This window comes from Malaya genurostris, chromosome 2 (genome assembly GCF_030247185.1).
Source record: "Malaya genurostris strain Urasoe2022 chromosome 2, Malgen_1.1, whole genome shotgun sequence".
Classification (NCBI taxonomy): Eukaryota; Metazoa; Arthropoda; class Insecta; order Diptera; family Culicidae; genus Malaya; species Malaya genurostris.
Window position 1 is genome coordinate 332,054,114 of NC_080571.1, and position 21,085 is coordinate 332,075,198.

Consider the following 21,085-nt stretch of genomic DNA (forward strand, 5'->3'; position numbering starts at 1 on the left):
GCAAGAGGCAAGAGGCAAGAGGCAAGAGGCAAGAGGCAAGAGGCAAGAGGCAAGAGGCAAGAGGCAAGAGGCAAGAGGCAAGAGGCAAGAGGCAAGAGGCAAGAGGCAAGAGGCAAGAGGCAAGAGGCAAGAGGCAAGAGGCAAGAGGCAAGAGGCAAGAGGCAAGAGGCAAGAGGCAAGAGGCAAGAGGCAAGAGGCAAGAGGCAAGAGGCAAGAGGCAAAAGGCAAGAGGCAAGAGGCAAGAGGCAAGAGGCAAGAGGCAAGAGGCAAGAGGCAAGAGGCAAGAGGCAAGAGGCAAGAGGCAAGAGGCAAGAGGCAAGAGGCAAGAGGCAAGAGGCAAGAGGCAAGAGGCAAGAGGCAAGAGGCAAGAGGCAAGAGGCAAGAGGCAAGAGGCAAGAGGCAAGAGGCAAGAGGCAAGAGGCAAGAGGCAAGAGGCAAGAGGCAAGAGGCAAGATGCCAAAAGCTAGAAGGTAGAAACTAGAAGTTAGAAACTAAAAGTTTTGAAATCAGCTGGTCACTGAGACATTCTCAAATACTCATTTTCATCTCTCTGAAACTTTAAGAAGAGCTTTTTGTGTCAAACATAATAGATCGATTTTTAAATTTCTACTCATTCCGTAACTCTGGACATGTTACATTAATTCGGATGAATTTGATTGCTGTACAGACGGTTTATAAAATCTGTCTAAAAAAGATAACTATTGAAACGGGTATAGCGTGATGGGTAAGTCGGTGCCTTTCGTGCAGCTCGCCTGGGTTCGATTCCCAATCCCCCACACATAGGCTCAGAACATTTTTCTGACCCGAAGAGGCGAATGACTTTAAGATTAAAACCTCTATAATCTAAACAAAAAAAAGCTGTTGAAATTTGAGTGCGCCCTGTTTGTCAATTTTGTACGAGGTTCCTGGAACCGGAGGTTTTACCCCTCACCCTTACCCGACCCAAAACCGAGATTATTTTTTCTTCCAAACCCGAACCCGACCCGTATCCGTTGGAAAATAAAAAATATTTACCTGTACCCGACCAAAATCCGAAAAAGGTCCCAAACCCCGAAAAAAAATCCAACCAAACTTTTTAATCCGTTGAAAATGAAAAAAAAACGGAACCCGACAAACATATCCTTTTCTGTACTCGAACCCGACCAATACATGTCGGGTTCGGGTTCGTGTCGGGTTCGGGGTCGTGTCGGGTTTCGTATACAAATACCCGAAACCTTTTATAGAACGGATTGTTTTTTAGCCCGTTTTCTGATAATTTAGGTCTCTTGTCCATCAAAAGCAACGATTTGTCGATGGTTCGCCGAGTTTAAACGTGGTCGTACCGACACAAATGACGCGGAACGCTCAGGTAGACCTGTGGAAGCCGTTACACCGGAAAATGTGAGTGAAGTGACAAAAATTATAATGAAAAATCGTAAAGTGAAGCTCCGTGAGATTGCTGAGATGACACAGATGTCATATGGAAGTGTATTTACTATCCTTCATGAAAAATTGAGCATGAAAAAGGTTTTTCCAAGTGGGTGCCGCGATTGATTTCGATGGAACAAAAACAGCAACGAGTCGATGATTTAGAAAGCAGTTTAAATTGAACGAATTGGGCTTTGATCTGCTTCCCCACCCCGCATACTCACCAGATTTAGCCCCCAGTGACTACTGGCTCTTTGCTGATCTTAAAAAAATGCTCCAGGGAAAAAGATTTGGCTCAAATGAGGAGGTCATCGCTGAAACTGAAGCTTATTTTGAAGTGAAAAATAATTTTTTTTTATGAACATGGTATTGAAAAATTAGAAAAACGTTGGAACCATTGTATCATCCTAAATGGTGATTATGTTGATGAATAAAAAAAAATTTTGCAAAAAAATGTTGTTTCCATTGTTAGTCTCGGGACTTATTGATCCATGTGTTATGTAAGCTTCGAATAAGCTTTCTCTAGATGGCGCCAAATGATTGATGTTGTGATTCCACAGAAGTGTCACTTCAAATTATATTTTTTAACTAAGGTATTAGATGTGTCATAACCAGTAATTTTCGGGTCGCTTGAAACCCATGGGTAAAGTGCATAAGATGGGAAAATGGAAACCACATGAATTGAACGGTAGACAAACCGAAAGTATATACCATTGAAAAGGTGCAAATAGAAATCGTTTCTGCATCGGATTGGGTCTATTTTTTCAATCATAAGTGCTAAAAATCATGGGTTAACCCTGGTGAGGTGTTAACATCAACTATAAAACCATATTTGAATCACGACAATGCTTCGTCTTTCACTTCAATATCAGTTTCGGAGCAGATATAGGAATTCACATGGGAAGTACTTTCGCATGCGGCCTACTTACCAGATCTAGCCCCTTTGGATTACTATTTGCTAGGCAGCAAATATTGGAAACAGTAACAAAAATGGGTCGATTCTTTCCTCAAATCTCAACCGGCTAATATTTTTGTTTTGATGAGGAATTCACAAATTTCCAGAGAGATGAAATTAACGTGTACCTATCATGGCATTCTTCACTCTGAATATTTTTTTTTCATTTCACTTTTCAAACGAGCGCGTGTTTTCTGCGTTTATTGTCCATTTCATTCTTATACCTTATGATCAAAAAAGAACCGGAATTTTCATTCTAAAATTCCCGCGCTTGTCCAATCGGTAAACTGTTATTCTCTCAACGTTGGAAACACTTTTATACACATTCTGTCAAATTTTGACGCATATCGTACGATTAGTTTTTGTTTGGCGTATATACAAAGAAGTTGAAAAATTTTCGTGTGGCGATTTTTATAATGGATGAAAATTTAGAACAACGTGCGTGCATCAAATTTTGTGTTGCAAATGGATTTAAGTGTTCCGAAACGTTGAAAATGTTAGAAAAAGCCTTTGGTGAATCGTGTCTAGGAAAAACACAGGCACACGAGTGGTATAAACGCTTCAAAGGTGGTCGTACAAGCTTGGATCATGATGAGATCCCTGGCCGCCCAACAACATCTGTTACTGAAGAAAACATTGAGTCGGCGAAGCAAATCTTTTGCGAAATCGTTCTGTACCGATTAGAGAGATTACTGTGTTGTTGGGCATCTTTTATGGATCAGCCGAACACATTTTAACTGATGTTCTGGGTTTGAAACGCGTCGCTTCTCGGCTGGTGCCAAAAAAGCTGAATTTCATTCAAAAACAGCCTCGTGTTGATGTGGCCAAAGAGATGATTTCCAACGCAGATAGTGACCCCACATTCATCGAATGCATCATATCTGGTAATGAGGTGTGGATCTATGAATATGACGTCGAAACCGCACAACAATCGACCGAATGGCGCATCGAAGGCGAGCCGAAACCATCCATTATAAAAATCGCAACACGAAAATTTTTCAACTTCTTTGTATAGACGTCAAACAAAAGCTAATCGTACGATATGCGTCAAAATTTGACAGAATGTGTATAAAAGTGTTGCCAACGTTGAGAGAATAAAAGTTTATCGATTGGACAATCGCGGGAATTTTAACATGAAAATTCCGGTTCTTTTTTTATCATAAGGTATATCTGGTATAGAGATGGTCGGGATTCGGAGTATTTGCCCTTCAAACCCGACGATTGGGTGACGATTATTTATTATTCAACGAGTTTGGGTATTCCGAAACGCAACGTCAGGTTCGGGTTAAAAAAAAAATAAAATTTTCGGATTCGGGTCGGGTACTGTTAAAAGTTTTTATTTTTCAACAAGTAAGGGCCGGGTTCAGATTTGAAAATAAATATTTTCGCAATCGGGCCGGGTACAGTTGAAGATCTTTTATTTTTAAACGATCCGTGTCAGGGTTTAAGAATTTGTATACCTGGCCAATATACCGATTCTAGTATATTGATTTCCTGGGTTATTTTTAGAAACTACCGATTAAGGACTGAGGCCACGCTTCAAATCTGATTTTCAGAATTTGACAATCGCTTAGAAAATTAGTTCAGATTATTCTGTGAAAATTTCACAATGATTCATTGACTTTAGCGGTCGGGAAAGTCTTTTTTCTGAAGGAAAAATTGCATAGCTGAAAACTGCAACTTTCAACTTGTTCATTGAATATCTCGCCTTCAAAAGCATGGATCAAAAATCTATCCTGACAATGTCTAGATAATTTAATTTAGATGCGATTAGTGCATAAAAACAAATATTTTGTCGCGATAAAAATGAAGTGAATGTTATTTTTGTGAAGGTAAATCGATTTCTATGGCGGCGCCATTTTTTCTGCTCCAGTTTCCTGGTAACGTAACAAAACATGAGATAAGGAATAAAATCGGCTCTAAAAGGCTGCGGAACAAGCGGTAGCTTTATTGGATTTTATGTGATGTAGTCAAACTTGTAACCGAAAATATCAAAACATTCTTGGCCACCCGGCCACATTGAGTGTCATTTTGCATATGTGTGAGAGAGCATGGAGAGAAACGTACTACGCAGAGCGAGCCACGTGGTAATACGCGACCTACTGGCCGCAGCCCTTAAAATTCGGAAGAATTCAGCTCCAAAGACAGATATTCTAAATAGATGCTAAATGGAATTTATCATACATTCGGAGTGGAAGTTAGATGTATTTAGTAATAGGGTAAGGGCTCCCTATTTCATCTCAGCTCCAATTTCCATTTCATTCCTTAATCTCATAACTTTGAACATTAATCATACCTTTAAATGTATCTGAACGAAAGTGTGGAACGTTTTAAAACATTTATTCTAGGTTTTGCCACACTTTCCAATTGAAAAAATAGTTTATAAACCTTCAACGATCGCTTTTTTCATTTAAAATAAACTCACTTTTTGATTTAGGAACCACTTTCGTCTGAAGTTTTAAAATTCATCATGTTTCTGAATATTTACTAATCGGCTCGTCTCAAAACATGATCACTATTTCACATAATTACACAACTATTCAATGTTGGATGACTCTATAGTTAGTAATGTTCACTTTTCACTTGTTTATTCAACGATTTAAGACTTCTGAAAGTACCTGATAAGCAATTAAATTATCATCAACAAGTATTTTTTGGTATCCGTGACATTAGTTTAATTATATCATTGCTATTTATATATAAATAAAACTGTTTCGGATTCTAATAATACCAAATAGAACGTGTTAAATACTAATCAAATCTGTAATCTGATTTAACGAACGCGAACGCAAAAATCTATACAATACAGATAAATCTGTATGAATGGCATCTCTGGTTCTACATTTTGTTTTTAGAAGGGCCAATGCCTAAATAGTAAAAATTTCAAAACGTCGAAATGATTCCAAACTGTTTTTTTTAAATATCGTGTGTTGTGTCATAGTTGGCATTAGGCCCTAGGAAAATTCTGATATTTTGAACCTGAGAGTGTAATAGTGCAATATTTTGGTTTTGATTGCTGTCACCATTGCTAATTTATGGGATGAATAAAGGACCAACGATAGGATGAATATAAAACATTTAAGATGAAATTAGGAGCACGGTAGTGAACATATCAGAAGTGTTTTTAGCTGATTTTTTAATTATTATTTTAATTTCCAAGGAATGTGAATCTATTCCCAATGTGGAGCAAGGCGAATTAAGCAGAAATATGAAAAAATCGTAGTGATTTTGGTGGCTAAATCAGGTTTTTAACGTCCTTACAAATGAGATGAAATAGGGAGCCCTTAACCTATGAATGAAGCCTTTTTTTGCAATTGCTACTGTCATTGGTCAGGAACAGTTGATGTTCTTTTCTACTCATTCTGCAAATAAATGTAGTTGTCTAATTTTCTGGATTATCAGTTGCTTCATTTTTGTTTCCTTTGAAGTGAATTGTAAGTAATATTCACATCTGATTTTTATTTAGTTGGTATCGCGTTTTTATTTAGGGTTTTTGGTACCAATTCATAGTGTACGCTAAAAATCGGCTGCGAAGTCTGTTGAAACAGAAAGGTCAAATTCCCCAAAAGCAATGTAATGCCAAGACTTTGTTTGTACCGCATGGGTATCGGTTTTGCGCTAAGTGCGTTAACATACACTGCAGAGTAGACGTAAAGTTAATGCTAGTTGCATATACACTTGAGATGATCGGGTAGGAAATTTAACCGAAACCCGATAAAATTTCTGAACCGAACTGGAACCGTACCCGTTGGAAATGAATAAAGCCGTTTCCCGTACTGGACCCGAGCCCGACAAACATATTTTTTCTGAACCCGAATCCGACCTACACCCGTCGGTTTTCGGGTACAAACACCCGAAACCCGACCATCTCTAATATACATTTATTGCACCGAAGCACCACATCTTTAAAAACGTGCCGCAAGAAAAATCAGCACTACTCACACTAAGAACTCTTCCAGGTCGGGGCTCGAACATACGACAATCGGCATGAAATGGAAATGATCAATTTCTGCTTCGCGATTCCTCCTCGACTCATCCGCGGTTCGCATTGAAACTGGCATATCCTTTTAGTAGTTCATCTTAAACCTCCGAGCAGCCGCAAAGTATACTAAATTTGAATTGCTATTGCGATGATGAATCGAAAACGAAACTTGAAGAAATTAAAATTAATGTTTTGCATTTTAATTTGTAAACGAAAACTCAAACATTAAGTTGTTTACTTGAATTCAAATTTTCGGTTCATTTCATCTAAGCCTTTAAAAATGTTACTTGGTGGTGTTCGCATTGTTATTTCGGTATGTATCGTATTTCGTACATAACGAGATACCCGCTCAGAATTACTCCGAGTAATTCATCTAGCTGAGAGTGTGTTGAAGGTATATTCTTCTGCCGAGCCAAAATCAAAATTTGAATCCTATAAAGTGTATCATTGTGAGAGTTTCGGCAATCGGAACTGCCAAATTTCGACTATAAATATCGTTAATCTATTTAATAAACAAAATATTCCACAGTCATAGCAATGCAAGTAGCACAAACATTGATATTTTGTGTTAGGATTCTGTTCTTTTCTTTAAATTCCAAATCAAAACATAAGCAACCTTAGACACACACCCACAACGCAAGAAGCGCAAACAAAACATCATCGAGCACGTTATGCTTCTTCCCGTATTCGTTTCTGTTGCTATTCTTACCCTCCATTTCTCATTCGCTTCTATTTTCCATAGATTACGTTCACCTCCGACACAGAAAAATGTTCGCAAAATTCAAGAATACGAACCGTCATTTACGGTTGCGCCTTGTTCACTTCGACGCAGGCAGATGTTTGATCAGATGTTCCGGCAATGATCATAGTTGGCATATGTTTCACAGTTTGAAGATTCAGTTCAGTGCAATGCCGCTAATTGAGTGTCTGCCGGTTGAGGTGATTTTACTGCTAAAAATCAATACGTTCCTTGCTGGATTAACATAAATTTTGACAATTTCAGTTGATGTGCTGTATATTTGACAAGTTTACCGGTTTGGAGCGAAAACCACTGCATTTAGTTAGCCGCAACTGGTATCGAATTTTGACGCGAAAACAATATTTGCTGAGGCGTCAGTTAAAAGTGCACCCTCAAAATGTGGAACTGTTTGATTCTGGAAGTGAAGAGTGGAATAAATTTCCCTGTGTCAGTATCCGTGATGACGATTCTAGTCCCAAATCGACCCGAAGGAAAAACTTTCTGAGTACACTTCGCCGAACAGTGCTGTTCGAAACTGTTTTAAGCCATATCGAAGAACTGTCATTAGAAAGTGTTCAAAGTGACCTCTTGCGGGAGTTGTTCGGTGAAACGTGCGACGAGCTGCGGTTTCCAAATTTGAATTATTTAATCGTTAGTTGTTTCGAGTTTGGCTGTCTGTCGGAGATTCGAACGTGGCACTTTCCGAGTTGTTTGACCCGGCTAGGGTTGGTGGTCAGTTGTCGGGACGAAGTTCGGTTGATTGAAGCCGTTGGCTCGCAGCTTGAAGAGCTACTCGTCGAAACAATTAAGCTAGATCTCCTGCTACAGTGCTGCAATTTACCAAATCTGAACAAACTTCGAACTTTGAAACTGAAATCGGATACTTTTTTCCCGGATCGATTTTCTAGCTCTAGTGATATTGGCGAAAATTTTGTTCGAATGTTGAAAAATTTGAAAAACCTAGCCATCGGTTTCCGGCACAACGACTTCCGGCATGGATATGCGCCACTGTTGCAGAACTGTCAGCAGCTGGAAACGCTGTCCATACTGGGAATGGATTTGGATGTTGCAGCGTGCAATGCGATTGGACAGCTTCGTGGATTGAAGGTTGGTGGCTTTCTGTTCGATAGAGCAAATCTTGTGTATTTTCATAGAAATCGATCAAAATTTGGATTTTAAATCCAGATTGGTGTGTGCTTATGAATGTATCGGTGTGCGCCAAGTTACCTCTATGTTTTAGGTTTGCTCCATATACACATATAAGACAGATACAAGGCTTAATGAACTTATACTTACTCTATGCACTTATTAAATTTACATTAAATTTGGTGGTAGCTTAGGCTGTGAGTGTGTGTCCGTTTGTTTGGCGGGTTATCTTTCGAACGCACATATTATCATTCAATCATCTATTGAATGCAGACAAAAAACCTTTGGGGTTTTTCATGAACCACGTAGACCGAAATTTTTTACCATTCTCTCCACGTTCCGTAGATTTCTTCATAAGTCATCTCCTACTTTTGATTGTTTCCTACAAATGACGAGACCGTTTTACATTTGAAGTTTCAATCGATATAATTGATCAATTGATATATAACCTTTCAATCATCGATAGCTAGAAATGATATTCAAAGTTCAGCTAAGGTAATTCCTGTTTGTTTGTTCGAACTCCAGTATTCCAGTTGAATTGTGAAATAATGACTTCGATGTTTCAAAGTCAATATTTTAAATATCAAAATCTTTTGTGAAATGAGGTTTAGTATTATCATTCACATCGATTTGATTTTTTCACATTTAGATTATAGAAGTTTGATTCTTGATAACTGCTTCTTGAAATTAAATTGCATATGTCTTTACCTGACAAACAAAAGAAAAGAATTGATGGTACATCACTTTATTTCCTTTTCGCAATGTTATTCACCTACATATTTCCTATTTGTCTTCTGATGTGTATTGATCAAGAAATAAATATACTAGTTAACGATGATTTTATGTCAAAACGTCATAAATCTTGTGCTGGAAATTGTTCGTATTACGCAAAATTATTACAGGTAGTAATACTGGCTCATTGCTTGCTCGGCTGTTCGCCGATGATACTGTACTAAAGGGTATTATGATCAAAAATTGGTCTACTTCACACTACTAGACACACCCTTATTTTGAAGATAGATGTGTGTAGCATCATGCCTACCGTTTTTTCTTGGCATTCACTTTTCAGTTGGAGAAATGGTGTCGTTGCAAATTCGTGAATCGCGTAAATCCAAGCTACTCGCATGTTGAATTGTTGCCAAATCAAGTTCACTGAGGTCTTATTTTTTGCGCGTTTTTTTTTTAACAAGTTACGGAGTTTTTTACACGGATTTTCAAAGTTATTCGTTTTGTCTTAGAAATGGATGAAATGTCGAGATAATTTTATACATATATTGTGGGCGTGGAATGGCTTAATATAAAAATTTGGGAATACTTTACCTTTTGCTAATTCAATGTTTAATAGATAGCAATTGGAATATTAGAATTTTAAGCATTTTGTTCGGTGGTAAGGCAGCTTTATATGAGAAATTGTGAACTATTTTTCCAAATCGGATGCTGTATTGATTAATATATAAATAGTAATGGTGGTAAACCATCGGATTTAAACATGCAAATCGTCGAAGTGCCTGTGATTTTGATTGTAATTTTTAACGCGCTATTGCTTTGCTCAATTAACTGAAATAGAATTTAGTTTTGATGCTGTAGGTAGGCATTTCATCGAACCATAAATAATAAAACTATGCATCGAATAGAGCTCAATTCACCTTCGCCGATGGTCTGTCAACTGAATGGTTTGGTACATATTGCTCCGCCGAATAGCAAGCGAATTTTACCATAAACCGAATGAACAGCTTTTGCATATTTTTGCTAGGAAAACATTTCTAAACAAATATGTACAAAGCATTGGTGCTCGGTTCCCGCTTTACCGCTGGCATGGAATTGTAAATAGTTTAAAATTTACAATTTCTATATTAAGCCATCCAGCGCTCGCTGAGAATATCCAAAATTAACAAACGTCGCTCGCTCGCTAGAAACGTCCAAATTCATCCAATTCTACCTGCTACTGATTCGCTCATCTATTGAACATTAAAATACCAAAAACCCTTATATTAAACCCCCCAACGATTGCTGAAAATGTTCTTATCATCATCATGAAAATCATCTTATTTGAACAGCTATTAATAATAATTAATTAATTCATTATTAATTAATTTTATCAGCAAAAGTCAAAATATTTACAAGTTTTCATATTGCGCCATCCTACACTCACCGAATTATTCAATTTGCACTGCTATTGATCCAACAATTAACAAACCATCGAATTTGTATTAGTCAAAAATTTTACAATTTTTCAAATAGAAAAACCCTACGGTGGCAGATAATTTCCAAAGATTTTTTACTATTTAATAAATCATCGAATTAGTAAAAAAATCCAAATTTTCAAACTTCGCCACTCTACGCTCTCTGAAAATGTCTAAAATTATCCAAGTTTAACTGCTATTGATTCAACAATCAATAGAACATCAAATTAAATACGCTCGTCGAAAATACCTGAAATTACTCAATTTTCTTTGCTATTGACTCACCAGTTTATTAAACAAGTATAAAAAATCCCTTTTCATATTGAGCCACTCTACGATTGCTGAAATGTTCCAAAATATTCAATTCTTATTGTTATAGATTCTATAACCAAAACCATAAAATTTGCAAAAGATCCAAAACTTACTATTTTCCATATCGAGCCACCCTACGCACACTGATAATGTCCAAAATAATACCATTTGAATTGCTATTGATCGATTTATTAATCGAACAAAACAATTTTTTGTGTGCTGATCACGTGTGCAGTGATAATTTCAAAACCAGGATGCGAGAATTGAAATCAACAAACCATCGTATCGAACGCAGTTTACTCGGTCCTCGCCGATGGTCCGCCAACCGAACGGTTCGATCGGATTGTTTCGCCAATCGAACGGAACGATTGCTTCGCCGAACACCGAGCACAGAACACCTTCGCACTAACCGAGGGAATAGTTTTCGAACCTGTCGCATGCTTACGCTCGGTGACATTTTTGAGTAAATTTGCAGAAGCATCGGCGTTCGGTTCGCAATTTACCACCACTGGTGAAATATCACGCTACATTTATGCGCATTTTATAAGATTCACAGGGTTTTTTCGAAGTGTGTAGTTTTTTTTTAATGAAAATAAAATATTAAATCAAACTTCTGAAGTTTCGCACACTTTTCTGTTTAACATCTAATAAAATAGAGAAAGATTCGTGTCGATTGGTTCAAAAGTTTTATTTTTATTGTGTAAACGGGCGATTTCGAGACGTGCTTCAAAGTTTAGATGCTTCAAAGGAATGGCATGGCGCGTGAGAGATCAAATACATCTCCGGAACTGTTAGAAATTCATCTTTGAAACTTTAAAGTTATGTTCTCAGATGCTATATCTACTACATGAGCCCTACCAACACACCTGAGCTCAGTAAAATTGAGAATAAATTGAATCACGGAGTTTTCAGCTACAGATACAGTTCATGGCCAACTATTGTTATGCGACAAGAAACGTGACTAAGGATGCTTGAAAAAATTGATAAAAGTAGACAAACGAAAAGCCCCGTAATTCTCATTCGTGAAGCTTGTAGATTAATTGGTTATTTTTTCTGCATAATTTAAATATCAAATCCGGGGAACGGGTACAGCGTAATGGGTACTTACGATGCATTTAACGCTGCCCACCTGGGTTCGATTCCCAACCACCCGCACATAGGGTCAGAAATCTTTTCTAGCCCGAAGAGGTGAAGGACACCAATGTTGAAACCTCTATAATAAAAAATAAAAGCAAATATCAAATCGAAAACAATTTTCTAAGAAATTTGTTTTCACCGAAGACTATTTTATATGTGTTTGAGCAGTTGCCTACGCATTTCTATAGAGGGTATGCGTTTGCTTTAGACACTCATTTTTTCGACCTTGTCTAATTTTAAAGCAGATAAATTTTGGCATATTTCGTGGTAAATTAGAGTGAATTTCTAACATTTGAACGATGTTCTGTTGTGTGTTGTCGCGTTATTCACTGTCCGACGTTTCGGTCTTGGGTGTAGGCCTTTTTCAAGGATAACTAGAAAATTTATTGTTACATTAACAAAAAACACTAAGTGTTGAACAAATTTTGCAATGTCAAACTTACTAAAGTCTATCGTTTTTAGTCAAAACATTAAAATTAAATGTCAGAATAGTATTGAGGAAGCAGTCTTAGCCTTTATTTATAGAAAGATAATAGAATTACTGGTGCTACCGACTTTCAATCGTGTTATATACCATTCCACTCAGCTTGACGAGATTGGTAAATGTCTGTGTGTGCATCTTTCAACTATATTTCTATCCGTGTAATTTAACTGAACCGATTTGAGCGAACATAGGCTCCTACTCCTGGGAGGTCAATTAAGTTCGAAGATCAATTGGATGGCATTTCTGGTTCCGTACCTATAATGGTATAAGTGACGTAACCGAAGAAACGCATTTTTTCTCTCCGCATAATTTTCTGGGAGATGGTATCACCGATTCTAACAAATCAAGACTCGTTTGAAAGCTACTGTTGGATTGTAAATTATGTTTGAATATCAATTAACTGTCGAATCCTATTCCGCAGATATTAAGGTATAAGTGACGTAACCGACAGAACTCATTGTTTTCTCTCCGTTCGTTTTTTTCGGAGACGGTTAACCGGTTTCAACAAGCTTAGGATCGTACTGTTGGGTTGTGACTCGAGCTCAAAAATAAGGTGAATCAAGTTCGAAGAGCAATTGGCTGTCATTTCTGGTTCCGGAACTATAATGGTATAAGAGACATAACAGAAAAAATGTATTATTTCTCTCCGCATAATTTTCTAGAAGATGGTTTCACCGATTTTAACAAACTTAGACTCGTTTGAAAGCTACTGTTGAATTTTAAATCATGTTTGAAGATCAATTTACTTTCGAATCCGATTCCGCAGATATAAAGGTATAAGTGACGTGACGTGACGGAACTCAATGTTTTCTCTCCGTTCTTTTTTTCGGAGACGGTTAACCGGTTTCAACAGGCTTAGGATCGTACTGTTGGGTTGTGACTCGAGCTCAAAAATCAAGTGGCTGTAATTTCCATTTCCGGAGATATAACGGTATGAGTGACGTAACCGACGAAACGCGTTTCTCTACCATCACATTTTGTGTTAAAAGTCAGTCCAAATTAGTGTTTGAAATTATTCTACTGAAAAGAATATGTTTTGATGAGACTGTTTGAATGACAGAAGAAAGCCATTATCACATCACTAGGTGGATTAAGAAGAGGTTTTTTTCTGCGTTCTACATATAAAGACTGTCCCAGAAAGTATGGACGCACTTTGATTTTGCTGTTAATAATTCACAAGTGTTAGATATTCAAATTTTATTCGATATACTGATAATATTAGACTACAACAACAGAATGTTATTTTCATCATTTGCTACTTAGCCATTGTAGACTAGCTGGCGCACTTTCTTGCGAACGTTCCTCATTCAATTCCGTACAGACTTCTTGGTGACAAGACACTTTTTCCAATCTTTTTCGAACTGTTGAATGGTTTCGGCTGCCGAGGCATGTTTCCTAAGATGTGCCTTCGTTAATGCGAAAAACTCCTCAATTGGTCGAAGTTGTGGCAATTTGGTGGATTCATGTCTTTTGGGGCGAAAGTGGCATTTTTGATAGTATACCATTCTACCGTTAATTTCGAGTAGTGGCAAGAAGCAAGATCTTGCCAGAAGACAACAGGATCCTTGTGGCTTCGAATCATGGGTAGAAGTCGTTTTTGTAAACATTACCTGATGTATATTTCGCTGATCATTGAAGCAGTGGTGATGAAGGGTTTCGAAATCTTACCGCAGCTACAAATTGCTTGCCAGACCATAGCTTTCTTACCAAATTTTTCGACTTCAATCGATGTCTCGGACTGGTTTAACACTTGCCCTTCTCGCATCGTATAGTATTGTGGTCCCGGCAAAGATTTGTAATCGAGTTTCACGTAGGTTTCGTCGTTCATGATAATGCAGTTCAAATTTCCAGCAAGATACGTATTGTGCAGCTTTCGAACCCCCGGCCTGATCGATGCTTCTTGTTTCGGACTACGTTTTGGTTGTTTCTGCTTCTTATAGGTTCGAAGATTCAAACGTTCTTTAGCACGAAGAACATTTGACTTCGAAGTGCCCACTCTTTTGGCCACATCCCGAACTGAAACCTCCTTCTTTTGCTTGATCGCCTTCAGTATACGTTTATCTAACTGAGGGTTAGCAGGACCTTTTTTTCGACCCGTTTTCGGTTTATCCTCAAAGGTGTTATCCTCACCGAACTTCCTGATTGCATTTCGCACGGCTTTTTCACTTACTTCTTCCATTTTTGCATTTGTACACAATTTTTTGCCGTTGTTCTGCTGAAAGTCCACGCATTTCGAAACAAACTAATGGAAACGAATGAACAACTGCACAAGTGGTTAGAGAAGAGTGTAAACAACAGGACGCAGCCATAAAAATAACAGATTCTGAACCATTGCGAAATGGCAGTGGTTTTTGGTTGCGTCCATACTTTCTGGGACAGTCTACTTATTTCTGGCTATGTTGTATTTCCAAAACCCTTCCTAATCTACCTAGTGGTGTAATAATGCCTTTCTCTTGCAATTGAAATAGTCTAATAATTATATTTATGGGATTATACTTTCAGCCATTAGTATCTGGTCATTCCACGCATAATTGTCCTATATATAAATACAATCCTACAAAGTATTTGTCAGTAATGTGTGTGTGTAGAACGGACGTGTTGTGAGCTTATTAAATAACCTAATTATAGCTTTGAAAGCTCCATTTTTTTGAACTCGATATCGTCGAGAAATTGTTGGTGCATTGCGTTTTGTCGGTTAAGTCATGCATGCAATTTCCTAAACTTGATCAGAGACATCATTTCAACTTTTAAATAGGCCTAAGTTTATCGGAATCCGTTGATTATTTTTGAGAAGCTTGAACCGATTACGTCACTTATGCCATTTCAGTACCGGAACCGAAAGTGACAGTCATTTGATTTTCAAGCTTGATCAGTGGCCCAATAGTAGCTTTAAAACGAGCCGAAGCCTGATAAAATTGGTTCAGCCATCTCTGGGGAAATTGAACGGTAAAAAAATAACGCGTTTTGTCGGTTACGTCACTTATACCATTATAACCAGATGTCACAGCCATTTGATCTTTGAATTTAATGAATGTCCTAACAGTAGTTTGTTAAAATCGGTTTAGTCATTTCCTTGCTGAAGTGTTATACAACCTTCACCACTGCGTTAACAACCTGCATGGAGTAAAAATTACTTAAAACTAATACCGGATGTGTAAAAGAGAACTGTTTGAATACTAGCATCAATTCAATGTAAAATGTGAAGTTAACTTATGTATTCGAAATCGTTAGGAGAAGCCATTGTTTGCCAAACAGGGAAAATTAGGCATTGCTTTAAATTAAATTAAATTTGTACCAGTAATTATTTAAAATATATAGTTATTTAGGGGTTTGGTGCCACGTGGGTACTGGATTTGTGCTAAGTACACATAACTATTTTCATTTTTTACGTTTCGCTTTCAGCTCATCAGTGCGTCAGCAGTTTATGTTGAACTGTTAACGCCACCTAACGGTTCAACAGGTGGCGTTAGCTGACGCACTGATGAGCTGAACGCGAAACCCCTAAATTACTACTATCTGTTGACGGCCAGAACGTCGTCACTTAGTTTCGTTTCTTTCGGCACGTCAGTAAAGACATAGCACTTTGGTGTGATAAGTATATATGTAAATAGCATTAACTTTACGTCTGCTCAGCGGTTTATGTTGAACCGTTAGGTGGCGTTAGCAGTTCAACATATACTGATGATGCACTAATGAGCTGAAAGCGATCCGTAAAAAAAATAAAATATATAGTTTTATCTGATCGATTTACCCAAGTAGCACCTGTAACTTGTTCATACAAAAATAAAATAAAACAGATGCTGCATAATGGTCGCATGCCAAACACGGCGAAACAAGTTGTATTATGATGGTGACAATGGAGTCAAAACAATGTTACAAATTGAAATCTCATCATACTAAGTTACAATAAGTTCCAACGTAACGTAATCTAATTCTCACGACGTACTCGCATTAACTGTTTTTAGTCGCCAACTGGTCACCGTAACAAAATGCGACAATGAAAAAGTGACACACTACAAGACAAAGATTTCGGTTATCGGTTACCGTATTTGTTGTGATGCAACAAAGAAATACAATTACAGTGTCGGTTGAAAGCTTCCGTACATTATCCCGGACAATAATATTAAATCAATAAGTAGAATAAGTAGAAAATTATTTCAGTTTCAAAATAGTTGGCTATAGTTAAATCTACGATTATACGAAATTTTTTATCGGAACATGTGCGAAGCACACTTGTTTCGTTCTGGGAAGTACATTTTCTCTACCAGAGAAAATATTTCTACACTCGTCACGGCAGTGTAATATTAATCATAAAAAAGTTCTATGTGAACAAATTTCGACTCTTTTGCTGTAAATTCAATATGACGGGCATAAAAATATGAATATTATTGTTCTGAAACCCAAAATATCGAAGGCGCGCATGTTTTCAATAAGTACAATGATCAACTTCACCATAAATATCGAATAGCACTTAGATTTTGAGTGGATATAGTGAGTTTGAAGAAGATTGAATTCTATATTTTAACTCTGATTATCGGAAGCCAATTTTTAGTCGTAAATGTTGAATGGGAAAAACATCAACAAATTGTAACTTGAAAAAGCTTATATTTTATGTTTCAATGCGACTGATGTGGGCGCTGAATCAAATCAAATATTCGTTACTGAGAAGTTGTTTGGCAACCCTTGGTAAGTCGCACAAACTCCGCCTCTTACGCCTTTCAGGTTACATAGCAGTTATAATGCATGTTGCAAAGTCTCCTACTTGTTCTATGAATTTGTGTCATATAAGTATCATTGCAGTGTAATAACGTGTGCTACTTGGGTAATGCGTAGAATTGTTTCCAGACAGCATTTTTTTTAATTTTAAGGCACACTGCTTAAGCTCTAAGATGCCAGGGGTATTTACTAATCTTAATTACGACTAACTTAAAACTAGAATAATATCATTATGTAATGTAGTATCGGGGTAGCGGATTCTCGAGAACTCAGCTTTCAGCTGACGATCTGCAGTGGCCGATGAATTGAATACAGCAAGTCAGTCATCCAGACAGTATTGGTGTAATGATTTCGAAAATCGATTAAAAATTGATCGAGCTGAAGATGTTCAAAATCTGACCACTATTTGTACGGTTTTAAATTATGAATTTTGTATTTGCAGTCCTACGTCAAACGATCTTTGCGTGCACGGAAACATTTCCGGCACAGATCCCTACGGATTTTCACAGTATCAATTTTATTTAACACGCACAGCATTTGCGATATATCTGTAGAAACATTATATATTTCAGAAATTGGAACTTTTGCTTCGTATCGAAAAGAACGATGAGTTGGTCGCATGGAATTTTCAGAATTTAACAAAGCTGCACACTTACGTATGGAACCTAGCCCCACTGGGAGATGACTTGCCATCGCTCGAAGTGATCCGAATTTCCAACTACACTATCCGGGAAGGACGGTTTAGTGTAGAGCCGGTCGAGAAAATTTATGTATGTGATTTAATCAAAATGGAAAATTTTACGTGATTTCCTGAACATTGTCATCACTTTCAGCTCCAGCGATATTTCTCTCACTTCCAAACGATTGTGAAACTGTTCCTGTACGATATTTATCTGGACGAAAATCTTCTGCTGCAATTTCCAAAGATGAAGGTTCGAGAGATTGTTCTTCGCTGCGTGCGGACGGTAAGTGCTAACAAATCAAAACATTCAAATTCCGAACATTTGCGGGTGCATCCCATCAACAGAGCTCACTCATCCTGGACATTATCTACGACCGAGCACCGGAGGTGTTTTACGTGTACTTTTGGGACTGCTGCTTTCTCGTCAGCCCCCGGGCCAAAATTCCATCCTTCGAAGAGTTGCGCCGTCTGCTGCCGCACGTCCGCATCTCACATTCCAGTAGCAAGATCATCGCCGCGGATTACGGGGAGATACTTTCTTGATGAACAAATATATTCCGTTCCCCCCGGCGGCTGACAGTAGCCGAAACCGAAGCCGGACCAGCAGCGGTGGGGAATGGTTCGAGCGGATGGGGGGTCGGTTCATTTGGTGCCGCCATCGTCCGAACAAAGTAAAAAGTCTAGAAACAGTTATTCGTCCGAAAGCCTTCCAGCCCTCCAACCTCAAACGGGTGCTGTCCTTTAATACTTTCAGCGCAGTGTCTGTCCGAAATGCCGAAATTACTGATCACGATCCTTCGATTGGGCCCGAAAAAAAGGTTGGCCGGTGGTATTATCGAAAAATTAGAAAATCAATCAAGACCTCAAATGATGGAAGCTCATTTAAATATTTATTAGGTGGGCTGCCAAGAGGTGCTGCCGATTTTGATGGCTTTTTTTTGGTAGTTGCTGCTTGGTGTGCTACTGTGTGCAGGCAGGCAAGTGTTCGCAGTTTTATTATCCCATTTGGACTGTCTACGACCGACCGACCGACTTCGAGTTAGTGAGATTTTAAGTACTACCGATACTAATCATCTACCAGGTAACCAGAAAATCTATTGCTAAGCTTTTATTGTAAGATCATCTGTGGCAGAGTTATGTAAGTGAACCTACTATCAATTCAGCAACACTGTTGGCCATCGTTTCACGGAGATCGGTTTCGTTTTATCTTCTATCACAGACTCATAAAAATTTCTCCAAGCTAGTCAGACGATTGTTAGTAAGAGAACCAAAAAGCACCCTGAGCTACCAAGTTACGCACGCTATGCCGGGCAGCTTCAGTGGCTTATTTAGCATTCTAAATACAGTCCGGACGGTTCGACAATGTGAGGAAGGAATCTTTCTACCGAAGTGAACAACTTCGATCGCTACGGTTACTTTTTTTTTTTTTCTAAGTCTGAAAAGTTTCAGGATCATTCCTTCATGATAACTAACTAAAGCTGTTTAACTTTTCACTAGTTCCCTTTGTCATCCCCCAGAAACAAATTTTCTCAAATTTCAATTCTCAGTATTTTAAGTTTCTCGCGCAAATGCTTCATTCGAAATTGCAATGGTTTTCTCGGTCGGTCGGTCGGTCGCTCCATTTTGTTTTTTCGTTGGTCCTTGAGACAAACTAAACCATGTCCATGTTGGTCGTTTTCCCGTCATATATTACCGGTCCGGAATTCGATCACCAAGACGATAATTTCCCCGGTCTGAACCGTCTCGGTCTCGGTCTCGGTCAGTGCATGGGGCAAAGATTAATGCCCGGTTCCGCCTTCTGTAGGAACAAACAATCCTGTCCGTAGTCGTCGCTGGGTAGACAATTTGCTGCAACGACATCACCATTATCGTCATCACTGTCATCATCGGACCCGTCAACCGTCGTCTGCGGGTTTCTTCGTCTTGGTTTTTTTCTGTCGTTCACTCTTTTTTCTTTTTTTTTGATGATGGACCGTAGCACGGTAGCGATTCTGCATTAACGCGTTGCTTGCCTGCGATGCATTAACTGGTCATTGGGCGGCTCCATCGCAATTTTTCATTCCGTCCTCTGCACAATGGGAGTGTTTGGGAAAGGATAAATCATATATTTGGTTGTTTATGAGTGGGTCGTTTAACGATGGCCAACCGAACAAGCGACGATAATTGTGTAAACGTTGTGAACAAAAACGGTTTCATTCATAGTGTGCTGTAAATTAAGTTTTTGGTTTCGCTGCTGAATTCATTGATTGTAGGTCTTTTAATCATTCATTAATTACCACGGGTTAAGATGAGAGTTATGATCAGGGTTGGCTCTGTTCTTTTACTTTGTATGTATATGAAAGTTTTATTCGCTAGTTTTTACGAGATTTGTCTATTTCCCTTTTCGTTGGAGAAGAAAGCTTTTCATTACCGTCAATTGAGGACTGAAGGTCAATTGGTTCATTGAATGTGCCTTCGTTCCATTCGTTCGCTAGGTTTTTGCTATGAGAGTTACTGGCCCTTATAACCGTTCTCACTTCCACTTTCACATTCACTTCACTGACATGTCACTTCACTTGATTTTTCCTATAGCCAGTATCACGCATAGTGAAGTGATCATTGTGGTGGAAAAAAACTATTTTTTTCAACAAAATGTTGGTGGCGTGATGTTCATAATGACATCAAGTTCGTCCAAGTAATTACTTTTGTCTCTGAAGCGACTTCCGTAATAAGGACCTACATTCACTTCAACTTGATTTTAAATAGTTTTGGTATGATAACTTGATTTTAAATAGTTTTGGTAAGTATTTCTCGTACCAGAATTTTGTGTACTTGACGATTTTCAAATTTTAGTGCTACACATTTCAAAAAACCCTGTTATTTTACATATTATTGAACGTCACTGCAGCGTCGCAGTTCACGCAAATTTACATGGAAGACCATTCAATATTGTGTCTTAAATTCCGTGACATGAAATTCATTGAAATAAAAAAAAAAATACCGAGAGCAACCATCGCGACTTGAACCTAGAATCACTGGATCGCAAGTATGTCTGTCAATCGACCGAGCCAAGCCCATCTGCTGGGCTGGTAAAAGGTGCATTTGAATTCATACAGTCGCACCAGCTAGCAGAACGCAAGTTGCAGTCAAAACCAGTAAAATTCAAACTCATCTAATATTAAGTCATTAAAGACTGTTCCAGAAAGTATGGACGCAATAAAAAACCGCTGCCATTTCGCAATGGTTCAGAATCTGTCAATTTTCATGGCTGCGTCCTGTTGTTTACACTCTTCTCTAACCACTTGTGCAGTTGTTTATTCGTTTTCATTAGTTTGTTTCGAAATGCGTGGACCTTCAGCAGAA

The 21,085-nt window shown here is 38.2% G+C and overlaps 1 protein-coding gene across 1 annotated transcript; it reads left to right on the forward strand.

Moving 5' to 3' along the window:
* Positions 1 to 7,244: 7,244 nt before the first annotated feature.
* On the forward strand, positions 7,245 to 18,389 carry LOC131427842 (uncharacterized). Its single transcript, XM_058591386.1, has 5 exons — positions 7,245 to 7,283; positions 7,348 to 8,190; positions 17,634 to 17,831; positions 17,895 to 18,026; positions 18,089 to 18,389. Exons 1-5 carry the CDS (start codon positions 7,254 to 7,256, stop codon positions 18,284 to 18,286), a joined length of 1,401 nt encoding a protein of 466 aa, XP_058447369.1. The 5' UTR covers positions 7,245 to 7,253; the 3' UTR covers positions 18,287 to 18,389.
* The last annotated feature ends 2,696 nt before the right edge of the window (positions 18,390 to 21,085 follow it).